The sequence below is a fragment of the Orcinus orca genome, chromosome 9 (assembly GCF_937001465.1).
Source record: "Orcinus orca chromosome 9, mOrcOrc1.1, whole genome shotgun sequence".
Lineage (NCBI taxonomy): Eukaryota > Metazoa > Chordata > Mammalia > Artiodactyla > Delphinidae > Orcinus > Orcinus orca.
The window spans coordinates 72,521,165-72,535,855 of record NC_064567.1 but is presented as its reverse complement, the minus strand read 5'-3'; the positions used below and the strand labels follow the sequence as shown (position 1 = coordinate 72,535,855).

General features: G+C 38.0%; 1 protein-coding gene and 1 long non-coding RNA gene across 5 annotated transcripts in view; both read right to left on the bottom strand.

Moving 5' to 3' along the window:
- The window catches only part of LOC125965339 (uncharacterized), a 702,471-nt gene that overhangs the window by 54,817 nt on the left and 632,963 nt on the right, over window positions 1-14,691 (bottom strand). The gene's annotated exons all lie outside the window — the stretch shown is intronic.
- Window positions 1-14,691, bottom strand: part of ITGB8 (integrin subunit beta 8) — a 96,470-nt gene that overhangs the window by 54,817 nt on the left and 26,962 nt on the right. For 3 of the 4 annotated variants that reach the window (XM_004263452.3, XM_049714590.1, XM_033440568.1), the window contains one exon: window positions 4,941-5,026. The exons of the other annotated variant lie outside the window; for it this stretch is intronic. In XM_004263452.3, the coding sequence (XP_004263500.1) occupies window positions 4,941-5,026 (86 nt within the window). Of the gene's footprint in view, window positions 1-4,940; window positions 5,027-14,691 lie in introns of those variants that run through there. 4 annotated transcript variants of the gene reach the window in all.

Here is a 14,691-nt window from a genome sequence, read left to right as displayed (position 1 = left end):
TGACTGAATACTTACTCAGGGACAGTAGTTTGTTAGGTGCTGAGGATACAGACTGGAACACGACAGATAGAGTCCCTGTTATCAGAGTCAACAGACCATCAGTGAATTCAGCCATTAAGCAAGTAAATGTAATTATCATAGGCATTAAATTTAGGGGAAGCACAGAATGTCATAGGGTTATGGAGAAAAGAGATTATATTCACGTTTAATATTACTTGACTATGAGATCACTAATTATGAATAAGGAGATCCTTGGCACTGGTGAGGAATTAGATGGGATGGTGGTAGGCAATATAAAAACATTCATACAAAGATTTTAATTTAATTCTTCTCTCAATTTAGAAAAAGGGTTGGAAAACTAGAGACAGTGGGACAAACACAGCTCATGGCTTGTTTTTGTATGGCTTGAGTGCTAAAAAATACTTGTTACATTTTTTAAATGCTGTAAAACAATAAAAACGGAGAAGAAGAATGTACAACAGAGATAGTATGTGGCACAAAAAATTTTACTATGTGACCCTTTACAGTACTGATCCTGAATTAGAGTGTGGTGCACAGTTGTAATATAAATATAATTAAAAGACAAAAGAGAGGGCTTCCCTGGTGGCATGGTGGTTGAGAATCCACCTGCCAATGCAGGGGACACAGGTTCGAGCCCTGGTCGGGGAAGATCCCACATGCTGCGGAGCAACTAAGCCCGTGCCCCACGACTACTGAGCCTGCGCTCTAGATCCCGGGAGCCACAACTACTGAGCCCACGTGCCACAACTACTGAAGTCCGTGTGCCTAGAGCCCGTGCTCCGCAAGAGAAGCCACTGCAGTGAGAAGGCAGCGCACTGCAAAGAAGAGCAGCCCCCGCTCGCCACAACTAGAGAAAAGCCCACACACAGCAACAAAGACCCAACACAGCCAAAAAATAAATAAATAAATAAATAAATTTGTTTTAAAAAAAGACAAGAGAGAATAGGTTCTTTTCAGTCAAGATCTCCAGGTGTCATTGGTGAATGACTTCATGGGAATAGAAGAATTCGATTTGCCTTGCTATTGACCTTGCTTGCTGAAGTTTAAAATGTTTAAAGCCTTAATTTCTCATTTCCAAGTTTATCCTATCTGTTGTTAAAACTTAGAGGTTCTGAATGTGAGATTTAGTTTTTAAACAACTTGGAGCTCCTCAGAGAAAGGTGGCATGTACTGCTAGATATAAGGGGCTGGATGGGGGATCTCAGCTGTCCCAGAGCCTGGGGAATACTGAGGGCGCATAAGGCTTGGTACATGTATGCTCATTCATGCCTCCCATGAAGGCCACAGACCAAGGGCCACATGCGCTTTAATTTAATTAATTTAAGTAAAAACTGCAAGCCTTCAAATCAGGAAAGGAAATAAAGTACAAATAACTCTGATTTTTCTTTTCAGCTGGAAATTTTGTGATTTGTATATACAGAATGAAAAAGAGGGGAAGGTGGTTAATTCACTGCAACTATACATCAAGCTATGCCATTTGACCTTTAAATGTCAAATCATTTTGCTGAAATAGGCAAAAAAATATCATTTGTTTTGCAGTGTCTGAATCAGCATGGCTGTTTTTACTCTACTGTAAAAACTAAGTTAGAAAAACATTGCCAATTTGACAATTAGGTTTGAAAAGGGAAGAAAAGATCGTGGCATCAAAATAAAGAATGGAATGCTTCCCCTACCCACTGTGGCCTACTTTCCAGTCCGTATAAAAGAAAAGAATTTGAAACCACACCCTTTTAACTTTTGGTGTTTTGTGTCATTTTAATGTCTTCTAATTCTTATATTTTACTTTTTCTACAAGAAATACTCAAGCAAACTTATACTCCAGCTGTCTAAAACCTATTTGAGAATGAAAAGCCCAGGTTAGAAAGTTACCCTGGTTGGCTTCTCATCAACTGTTACTTTCATCCATTTAATGTAATAATCTGGAGATATAAATAGGAAAAGGTTTTTCTCCTACTCGTTTCTGAGTCTTTCTAACCTCCAAGCATGGCAATCTGTACAGAAATGAAAGAATTCCTTCATCTTCCTTTTTGACAGTGAATGCCCTTTGTATTGTATTTTGGTTTAATTATGCTCCAAGGCTGCCCTGTAAACTTCTGACTATGTAATCACAACCTGTATCTGACATATCAGGCAGAAGAGGAGAAGTCTTCAAAACTTTCACATACGTTAAGTCATCTTTTTTTTCACATATGTTATGTCCAGTCTTTCACATATGTTAAAATGAATATGAGGCATTGAACTAGGTAATATTGATACAATTTTGTCTATCCTAAATATTTTCCAGTTCCTTTTATGTAGCATGGAGAGAAAGAGAAGTCAAAATACACAGAATGGCAGATTGACATGCCACACAAGAATGCAGACAAACTGATTATACTCTGTGTAAATTTTCTAGTGAACTTTTACTTTTGACCAGCTTTGAGAATTATACAAACCAGGCTTAAGTTGGTCATGTTTATCTTTTCTAATCATGAACAGAGAAAAAAATGCCTCTTTCTTTCTTGTCCCTCTTCTCTTGCTGGCTGAGAAATAAAACCAGCAGTTGCATATGTGACTAAATGGTGGGCAATCTTTCAAAATTAACCATTGCATTTTTCCTTTCAGTGGTGTCAGGTCAGCATGTAGGGAGTGGACAGCTCCTTCTGTTAATGATATGGCCAGTGACTGAGTGCTAACATGGGTTGCTTCCCCTGACGTTGTATTCTTAACACAGGCAATTTTCTTAGTTTCCTAAGTCTGAATGAATTGCTCTAGAGTCTCACCATAGTTCTTATAGTAACTTAAGCAATGCCTGTGTGCTAAATGCCTTCCACATACAGTTTCATTTAAACTTCACAACGGTGTGTCATAGTTACAGTTATTATTTCCATTTTAGAGCTAGGGAAAACTGAGGCTCAGAGTGGGTAGGTTAACATGGCCAAGTTTACATAGTTGGAAATGGATGGCACTGGGATTTGAATCCAAGTTGATCGCATTTCAGAGCCTGCTTTGTCAACACATAAATTAGACTACCCTGCACCACATAGAAGAATATTTCGGGATATGAACAGCCAAGTCATTTCTGGATGTTTTCTGAGATCCCCTTCTGAGGATTGGACCAACAGCAGACACCTCTGGAAGCCACCCTACGTTTCCTCCTTGGCTTACCTCCTTCCATTTGACCACCCATTCCTCTGAATACACAAAATCCCTCCTCCGTGGCAGGACTGACATTGCTCCTCCCATAACTGTGACTCTCCAGACTTTTCATGCCAGTAGAGGTGTGAGATGGAGAAGGGTGCTCTCTGGAAACTGACATTCTATATGGCTGGCGTGTTGCATTTAGCTGGTAACTGGGTTTCTGAACCATCTTTTGAAAATCCCTCTAAACTATAGTCACTAAAGTTCTCAGGAGCTGAAGTTAAGTTGGCACAGTCTTCACAACTCTAATGATCTTCCTTGGTCATGCAGTAGAGGTCTAAAACGGAGTGTTGGGTGAGGGTCATGAAATATCAACATAGCAACAAATGTAAAACATACCTGACAAGGAAAAACTGGAAGTAAACTTCAAACTCAAGGTTATAGAGATGCGGAAAGGGAGGCTCAGAGAAAAGAGTGAATTCTGTCTGGTCATTTGGATCATAGGAGGGAATGAGATTGGTCCTGGAAGCTGTGGAATTGTCCTCTCTATGACATTGCCTGGCTCCATGGGTTCTGGCAAAGCACTGCCTAGTTTTGAGTGACATCTGATTTTCTGACCGATAAAGCCCAGAGTGCGTCCAGGAAGCCTTTGGGCTGTCAGTAGGAGGGCTGCTTACTTCCGGAAGACATGGCTACTGTTTCATGATCCCCTCCCCTGCCTTTTTCCTGACTTGTTGCATAGAAGAAAGTAATGTCCATCATCCTTTGCTACTTTTCATATTTCTGTTTCCTCTTGGGGGATGTATAAAAGGACAAGTAATAACAGGAGAGATTGGAAAGCTAATGGTAGATACAGTTTTTTCATCTAAATCAGAGGCTGCAAAAGCTAGAGATTTCTCTTCATGTCAAGCAAAAGGCCATTAAAGGTCTGTTTGTTTCAATTCTCAGGAACTACATAAATAATTGTAAAGTTACCTAGGTAATCTCATAAAAAAAAAACCAAATTAGCAGTTGGCTTCCTCATTGAAACTTATTATATAAGGTAGTTTTGATTGAAGATTACCAACAAAAGAAAAAACTCAATACAAGTTTAGAGCCAAGAAGGAAGGAACACATTATAATCGTTTTACTATAAAGTTTGTTATTAGGACATGTTTCTCTTTATTTGACTATAAAAACATAAATTTTGAAGAATAAACATTTTCTGGTTATTCTCCATGTAACAGAATTTAATGTACACAATATTGCATGAATAGGGTCGCATGTCAAAGAAAAGCATCCCATTTTGCATAAGTAGCCAGTGAACTGATGTACAGTGTTATGAAATGGAGCAAATCACTTATCTCCAAGTATTTCAAATAAAAACAAATGAGATGGAACAATAAATTAGCTTGCTTTTCTTTAATAAGCAAGCACAAGACAACGATCCAACTTGGATATATAACCTAATGCCCCAAGCTGCAGCAAGAATTTCGCACAAAGCCTACTGACCTATCAAAAGTTACTATCCGTGTTTGCCAATTCTCTCTATAGAACAGATGGAAAACATAAAATGGTTTGCACTTCATTTCAAAATTACCATAATTTTCCTAATAAAAAGGTTATACTTATATTCAGCCAGATATGCTGTTTCCAAGCATGAAACCAAAGAAAATTTTCCTGATGCTCAGCAGTATCTTTCTTTTTCCTGATGCATCTTCAAGGCACAGCATATTAGGTCAGTGAAATCATGCTAGAAAGAAGGTCAACTTTAAGGAGAAGAGAAAAGAGCAAAAAAGGAAAGAAAGAAAAAGGCACACCTCTTGAGCACACCATCCACATTCCGGACCCAGCGCAAGGCACTTGGTGCAGGACACTGCATTCGAAGATGCACATCTATTGTCTTCTGTAATGGAGGATAAAATGAGGCATTACGGTTTACTCTGATATTGGGAAGTATGTGCAATTCTAGACCAAAATGTATTTTGAAAACTGACATAAGCTGACCCATAGTTTTAAGTATATGACATCAAAAATATATAATTTCTTTGGGAATTGTTAACCTGATCACTGCAATTAATATGTACCATATTTTCTGGATAGCTATCATCTGGTTTTATAAAATTAGGGAAAAGAAGGTGATAAAAATATGACTTTAGGTTTTGGGGTTTCGTTTGAAACTCTGTTGCAATGGCAGAGGATCCTCCAAATATTTTAGTGTGCTAAAGTTTCACTGTAGTTCATATTATCTGAACCAATGAGGTGTTTTTGGATCTAGAATTTTTCTGTAAAAATAATCATATACAGACCTCAATCTCAACATGTAAATCCATATTGAGTCACAGTGAATGAAGTTTCTGAGAAACATTCTTGATGGACATACACAGTAGTTCGCTTGGTAATTCTGAGTGCATTAATATTGATTATTTTGGCATGAAGGATATCAGAACCAGACAAAATGGCAATGATTCAGTATTTTAGAAGTAAAGTGGTTAAAATGAATGGGTTGTTTTAGTTAACCTAATTTAGTTTCTCTGACTGGACCACTTTAAGATTATGACCAATTCACTTTTCCATAGCTACCCACACTTGTCTGTTATGTGTTAATAACATAGTTGTGCCTGGATACTATTTACCTTTATCCTTCTAGCGACTACTTAGATCATTAAAAAGAGGCTCATATTACAGACTTAAACACATAAAATATAATAAAGAGAGAGTCATAAATTATTTTATCATGAGGTTTTAGTGGAACAATCACATGCTTCCCATACTCCATCCTTTACAATGAAATGTCCCAAGGACATGGGAAATCACAGCATTCTACCCATCTCACACGCACACAGTAAATAACATAGACATCCTGGCTTTAAGTAGTTCACAGTCCGGGTGAGGTGAAAACTGTATAAGAAAACAATAAAGTACAGGGTGATAAGCATAACAAAATATCACCAATGCACTATGGGAATATGGTGAGGATCTTCTCACTCTACTTAGAGGGAAGGGCAGGGGTCAGAGAAGAGGGCATGTTTACAGATGGCTCCCCAGAGGCAGTGATACCCAGTATGTCTCTTTGCCCTCTCATTTTGTTTCTTCTCATTTGTGTTCATCTCTTTTTAAAAAATGTAATAGGCATGAAAGAAGACTGTGTGTGTGCCCAATCACACATGTACATCGGAGTTTGAAAGGGGATAGAGTCTACAAAATCTCTAGCTATCCCCATCTAATTGGTTTCTCTTTTCCTTCTCTCTCAACTTGCCCCAACATTCTTGAAGACAGGCTTAAAACGGTTCTGACCTGGAGGTGGCATGGGATGGGTGTTGGCAGTGAAGAGAGAGAGAGGAATACAGAGAAGTAAACATAGCAGAGAGGTGCATTGGGATATTGGGAAGTATGTGCAATTCTAGACCAAAATGTATTTTGAAAACTGAAATAACTGGGGTGGTAGTGAGCACTCTTCCCTGTATTTCCCCAGATACCAATGAGTTAAGCTAAAAGCATTCTTCCTTAACATCTCATTGTTCTATTATCCATCTCTTCTGTCCCCTTCATCCTTTGTCCTTGGCTTTACATCAGCTTTTAAAATACACCATCCAAAACATCTTCCCTGATCTAGATGCACTGCACTGGGCTAGAATTTTCTTCACTGGCCTAGAATTCCAAGGACTAAAAAAACTAAGGTTTGGGCTCTCTTTACTACAGTGTGGTCACCAACTATGAAGACTCCATAACCTAAAAATCTTCCATCTGGCTTATCCTCCAAAACTGTAAAACCTGCTTATTCCTAAAGTATTCAGAAGAGGAGTGACCTTTTTAGTTTCGTTCTCAGAAAGCAAATCAGTTTAGGTCTAGAAGTCAAGTACATTTGCAGACCTAACTTGATCTGATTTCAGATCAGAGTTGAGCAAGCCTTTCACTGAATAGGTAGGACTTTTGCTGTGGCAAAAGACAGCAGTCTCCTAGAAGGGAAGCTGCAGATTCTATGACTTTGGTCTTTGTTTCAAATGGTTGTCTGACTCTGTCTTAAGTTAACCTGGTTCAAGTTCAAGTCAGGCTCCTACGTCTATAGCACATGTAGTAAATAATGAATTTATAAGCAAAAATCTGTTCTCTCTGAATCTTTTTTTTAATTAATTAATTAATTGATTTTCAGCTGTGTTGGGTCTTCGTTGCTGCGTGTGCGCTTTCTTTAGTTGCGTTGAGCGGGGGCTACTCTTCGTTGCAGTGCACGGGCTTCTCATTGCAGCTGTTTCTCTTGTTGTGGAGCACGGGCTCTAAGCACATGGGCTTCAGTAGTTGTGGCACGCGGGCTCAGTAGTTGTGTCACATGGGCTCTAGAGCGCAGGCTCAGTAGTTGTGGTGCACGGGATTAGTTGCTCCGCGGCATGTGGGAACTTTCCTGACCAGGGCTCGAACCCGTGTCCCCTGCATTGGAAGGCGGATTCTTAACCACTGCGCCACCAGGGAAGCCCTGTTCTCTCTGAATTTTGCTTTCTGTTTTCTTTTAAAAGTTCTAGTGCCAACCTCTGTTCTCAAACTTCAGACACCTAAGGATGATGACCAAGGGACACAGAGACTTTGGTTCTGTTAATACTTCCCTGGTTCCAAGGCTGACATTTCTCAGTCTATTTAACTACAAGAAAAATGATCCTGTTTAGATGATATGTTTATTAATATTATTTTGAGGGTGTTAATCTACAGAAGTGAAAGGAAGAAGAAAATGGACCAGGAAAAAAATAACCTAAAGACCGTAGAAATTTCAACGTTTAGCTTGGGAGCTTTCCATAAGTCACGTGATCAGATCAAGTGAAAGTTCTAGGAAACATTTCTAATGTTTTTATGGTCTAAAGTCTACACCACAAAATTTCAACAAAATTTAAAGGATGTCCATAGTTATCTGGAAGAATGAACCGAAAACTGATAAAGATTATCGTCCGTGGTATTTAGAATCAATCATTCTAGATCCTCCTGTTACTCCTAGACAGAATGATTTGTAAAAAACGCAGAAATGCATTTTTTCCAGACAGCATCCTCTTCCTAATTGCATTTACTATACTAATTAAATTAAACTTGTATAATTATGTAAAATTGCTTCCTTTAAAAAAAAACAAAATAAACACTGTTATAATGGATATGTATTCTACTTTGATAACAGTCAAAACCAGGCAAACTGAGTATATGTAGAATAAAGTTTGGAGTATAACTTCAGGGTTTCCTTGTTCTAGGTGTATATCATAGTCATGTAAATGTTACAGATGTATTCAAAATACATTACCTGATTACTGAAAGTTCTTGCATACACGACATTTAATGTGTTATCATTTGATATAAAAGTTAAAGAAATAGATTCGTGTTTTAATCACTTGTAATTATCTACTTATTCCAAGTTTTGACTGAGGAACTGTTTCGTAAAGGCCCCTACAAAAATATAGGGAGGGAGGAGGTGGTATAGGTCTCCTTCTTTGAAAATCAGGCACAGGAAACAGAACCAAAGTCACAGTTAAATTTCAATAGCGATTAAGTAAAGGGGCAAGGGAGAAAAGGTGGAAGCATGGGAAGCTCTTTGGAAAAGATGGATCTGAGTAGGGAAACGTGGAAGAGCTTAGAAATGTATTACAAGGTTGGTTCAGTGGGTTGTGTAGGCTTCCTGGTAGAGGGGACTAGTGCCTGTGTTCTGGTGGATGAGGCTGGATCTTGTCTCTCTGGTGGGCAGGATCACATCCGGTGGTGTGTTTTGGGGTGTCTGTGGCCTTATTATGATTTTAGGCAGCCTCTCTGCTAATGGGTGGGGTTGTGTTCCTGTCTTGCTAGTTGTTTGGCATAGGGTGTCCAGCACTGTAGCTTGCTGGTCGTTGAGTGAAGCTGGGTCTTGGTGTTGAGATGGAGATGTCTGGGAGGTGTTTGCCATTTGATATTATGTGGAGCTGGGAGGTCTCTTGTGGACCAGTGTCCTGAACTTGGCTCTCCCACCTCAGAGGCACAGCCCTCATGCCTGGCTGGAGCACCAAGAGTCTTTCATCCACATGGCTCAGAATAAAAGGGAGAAAAAATAGAGAGAAAGAGGATAAAATAAAATAAAGTTATTAAAATAAAAAATAATTAAGTAATAATTAAATAATTAAAGTAAAAAAAAAACAAAAAACCGGACAGACAGAACCCTAGGACAAATGGTGAAAGCAAAGCTATACAGACAAAATCTCACACAGAAGCATACACATACACACTCACAAAAAGAGGGAAAGGGGAAAAAATAATATATCTTGCTCCCAAAGTCCACCTGCCCAGAGATAAACCCACGCACATATGGTCACCTTATCTTTGATAAAGGAGGCAAGAATATACAGTGGAGAAAAGACAGCCTCTTCAATAAGTGGTGCTGGGAAAACTGGACAGGTACATGTAAAAGTATGAAATTAGAACACTCCCTAACACCATACATAAAAATAAACTGAAAATGGATTAAAGACCTAAATGTAAGGCCAGACACTATCAAACTCTTAGAGGAAAACATAGACAGAAGACTCTAAATCACAGCAAGATCCTTTTTGACCCACCTCCTAGATAAATGGAAATAAAAACAAAAATAAACAAATGGGACCTAATGAAACTTAAAAGCTTTTGCACAGCAAAGGAAACCATAAACAAGACCAAAAGACAACACTCAGAATGGGAGAAAATATTTGCAAATGAAGCAACTGACAAAGGATTAATCTCCAAGATTTACAAGCAGCTCATGCAGCTCAATAACAAAAAAACAAACAACCCAATCCAAAAATGGGCAGAAGACCTAAGTAGACATTTCTCCAAAGAAGATATACAGACTGCCAACAAACACATGAAAGAATGCTCAACATCATTAATCATTAGAGAAATGCAAATCAAAACTACAATGCGATATCATCTCACACCGGTCAGAATGGCCATCATCAAAAAATCTAGAAACAATAAATGCTGGAGAGGGTGTGGAGAAAAGGGAACACACTCTTGCACTGTTGGTGGGAATGTGAATTGATACAGCCACTATGGAGAACAGTATGGAGGTTCCTTAAAAAACTAAAAATAGAACTACCATATGACCCAGCAATCCCACTACTGGGCATATACCCTGAGAAAACCATAATTCAAAAAGAGTCATGTACCAAAATGTTCATTGCTGCCCTATTTACAATAGCCAGGACATGGAAACAACCTAAGTGTCCATCATCAGATGAATGGATAAAGATGTGGCCCATATATACAATGGAATATTACTCAGCCATAAAAAGAAATGAAATTGAGATATTTGTAGTGAGGTAGATGGACCTAGAGTCTGTCATACAGAGTGAAGTAAGTCAGAAAGAGAAAAACAAATACCGTATGCTAACACATATATATGGAATGTAAGAAAAAAAAAAAAAGGTCATGAAGAACCTAGGGGTAAGACGGGAGTAAAGACACAGACCTACTAGAGAATGGACTTGAGGATATGGGGAGGGGGAAGAGTAAGCTGTGACAAAGTGAGAGAGTGGCATGGCCATATATACACTACCAAACGTCAAATAGATAGCTAGTGGGAAGCAGCCGCATAGCACAGGGAGATCAACTCGGTGCTTTGTGACCACCTAGAGGGGTGGGATAGGGAGAGTGAGAGGGAGGGAGATGCAAGAGGGAAGAGATATAGGAACATATGTATATGTATAACTGATTTACTTTGTTATAGAGCAGAAACTAACACACCATTGTAAAGCAATTATACTCCAATAAAAATGTTTAAAAAATTTTATCTAGGTAACAAGAACTAATAATAGTAACTAATATTATATTAAAAAAAAAAGAAATGTATTACAAGGAAGTTAGTGCCTGAGGCAGTATCTCAAAACAGGGAGAGCAAAGAAATAATACAACTATTGGTATTTCTCTTTTTTCTTCTAGTTTTTTCCTTGGAGTTCACATAAATAATACAAAATTGAATTGTTCATTTATGTGTTCTTCATTTCCTCTTTTAATTAGTATTCAGAATACATGAAACATAATTTTACTTTTGAAATAGACAAAGAAGCAGATATAATTAAAATAATTATAATAATACTTATGTGGCAAAACTTCAACTACTAAAATAATTTTTATGCAACAAATGCATATTTCAAGTGTGCTCATATAGAATTAGTTGAAAAAATTCACTTTAATATTTGTAGTTTGTTACTAAACTATAATTCAGAAAATACTATTCTCCAGCAGCAGCATCTAGCCTAGATTGGCAAATTTTTCTCCTCTACCTCTAACATACTGCTTAATTTCTTTTGAACTTGTAGCAAATAAGCATTCAGCCCATATAAATGAAAATGAGTACCTTTATGGGAAAACCATTTTGTCTAAATAATTTTGCCTCTACTTGCACTTGAAGAAACATACACCTACATTTATGTTTAGTGAAAAACACCTTGGCTTTCTTTCTTTCTTGTCTCCCTGTTAGTATTTCCAGTGATTAGGTTTGATAGTCTAAAGATGTATTTGGAGAAAAGGTGGTGGTATGATAATGTTCAATTCTTATATAGTGGCTCAGGAAAAAGGGTGAGGGGATTCTAAGAAAAAATAATTGTCTTAGATCCTCAAAGGAAGAACCTGAGAGAGATTCTTGGCAAGTGATTTTTGAGAAGGGAAGTGAGATGAGAAGGTCAGGACAAGGTGCTCAGCAAAGATGTTGGTGCAGTCCAAGTCTGATCTCAGTCTGATCCAACCCAGAAGTCATACCCAATTGACACCATGGAGTTATCCCACCTTGAGGCAAGGGTGGTCTAACATTTATACCCTCATACCAGTCAGTCATTGGCTGCAGGCAGCCTGGAGGGCATAGGGTGGGGTCAGGGTAGGTTAAAGTCCCAGATATCTTTGAGCCATGTAGTTTGCTTTGGTGGAAGCCAATTCTGAGAAGGTGGCATTTGTGAGCCATTAACAGCCAGAATTCACAGTAGCTGGGGATGGTGTGCCAACCTATGAAAGGATTCCAGATGGGGTGCCAGCAACATCTACTAAAATGATGTACCCCAGAGAGTGATAAATAATTAGAGTAGCAGGCAGAGATTGCTATTTGCCTGCCTGTTCTTTACTAAGAGTATCTTAGTTTTGCTGAAGATGGCATTGAGAAGAACTGGAACATCACACTTTCCAGCCTCACTTACATGGTCATATGACTAGTTGTGATGACTAGGATGAGGAGGCAGAAATTGCTGAATGGGGCTTCTGTCAAAGTTCTTCAAAAAGAGGGCTGATTCAGCTGGAAGGCCCCTTTTGTCTTATGCTTGTCCTGCTTCTTCCTGCCTGGAACATGGATGTGATGTCTCAAACAGCAGCAGCAATCTTCATACTTGAGGTAACCTTTTTCATAGAAGCCAATAGTAAAGAGGGCAAAAGTAAAGAAGCCCAGGCCGCTCATCACTGTGGAGTTCCTGCCCCCTTTCTGGGTTGTCTCTCAGAACTGTTTCTGACATTAAGAGGAAAATTCACCCCAATCTTACTTAAGCCACTATTTTTAAAGGCCCTCTTACTAGCAGATGAACACAGTGCCTCAGACAGTTTTTCATCTGAGATTCAAAATATAAATTAATGAGATGTTCATAGCAGCATTATTTACAGTTGCCAAGATATGGAAGGAACATAAGTGTCCGTCAATAGATGAATGGATATAGAAGATGTGGTATACACACACACACACACACACACACACACACACACACACACAATGGAATATTACTCATCCATGAAAAAGAATGAAGTTTTGCCATTTGCAACAACATGGATGGACTTGGAGGGTATTATACTAAGTGAAATAAGTCAGAGAAAGACAAATACTGTATGATGTTACTTATATGTGGAATATATAAAATAAAACAAACTAGTGAATATAACAGAAAGGAAACAGACTCAGAGATATAGAGAACAAACTATTAGTTACCAGTGGGGAGAGAGAAGGGGGGAGGGGCAAGATATAGGTAGAGGATTAAGAGTTACAAACTATTATGTATTAAAAAAAAAGCTAGAAAGATATATTGTACAACACAGGGAATATACCAGTATTTTACAATAACTATAAAAGGAATATAACCTTTAAAAATTGTAAATCACTCTGTTGTACACCAGTAACTTACAATATTGTATGTCAACTATATCTCAATGAAAAAATGAAAAAAAAATTAATAAGAGAAAGACTTGAGCAGAATTAATATAACTGCTTTTTTAGAAATGTTAAGTATAACATTACTTTATATGAAACAGATCATCCACCCTAAAGAGACTGTGTTTTTTCATGTTTTGCTATTCTTTGGAAAAGTAAGACTACTAGACTGTCAGTTCCTAGAAAACAAGTGCTTACATGTATTTTCTTTCTTTTCTCAGTGTCTGAGCCTAGCACCTGGTACACACTCAATTAATGTGGGATGATTAATTGATATTCTAAGTTGAGTTTGATTTGTCAATTTAATTTCTCAGGTCTTTCTAGCTCCTGAATATGCATTTTAAAATAATCTTTCTTACCGAAACCTATTTATTGCAGAAGGCAATATAACTATGTTTACTTAATGTTTCACATCTGGATGACCTCATCTTGATGTTTCCAAATGTGAAAAAAACCAAATATACCTATAGTGACAAATTTCTTTTTTTTTTAACATCTTTATTGGAGTATAATTGCTTGGTGTGTTAGTTTCTGCTTTATAACAAAGTGAATCACTTATACATATACATATGTTCCCATATCTCTTCCCTCTTGCGTCTCCCTCCCTCCCACCCTCCCTATCCCACCCCTCTAGGTGGTCACAAAGCACCGAGCTGATCTCCCTGTGCTATGCGGCTGCTTCCCACTAGCTATCTATTTTACGTTTGGTAGTGTATATATGTCCATGCCACTCTCTAGTGACAAGTTTCTTTTCCTTACATTTGGTCTTCTGATATTGTACAGTGCCGCTGATTTATTTTAAAGCAAGGCTAGTTTCTTTCTAAAGAACTCTGAATATGTGATAGAATGATACTGAATTGAAATAGCACTTTTGAATGCTATTTCATTTTATATTTATCAGATGCAAAACTACCAAATTCACTTTTTTTTTTCTTATTGTTGAGATCTAAATCAGATTCCATTTCAGCAAATGTTTTATGCCCCTATGAGGTTGAGTACCTTCTTACTGAGAGGAACTTCCTTATAATGCCAATGTTAGGAAATAGCATTAGTATCTTTTCTTCTTATTAACCAGGTGTATTAGACTTTTATTACATGTAATCCTCGTTTCAGGGACAAATTTCAACCTCCCTTGTTATATAGCAGAAAATCATGTGAGTACAATAGGGTTTTATGCTAGCATAAGGATTTTTGGAGCACAAACAGGGAAAATAAAGCCACTTTCAACACTGGGCAGGTTAAGAAATGTCAGGGCAATGCTTCACATTCCATTAGTCTGCCCTGCCCTGTTTGGGGCAATCCCAACATGAGTCAGTATTTAAAGTACGCTGGGATGGCATAAATCAAAACTCTAGTTCATGATGGAATTTACAAGAAGAACCATTGTGAAGCCACTGATGACACTCATTTGTGTTGAAATG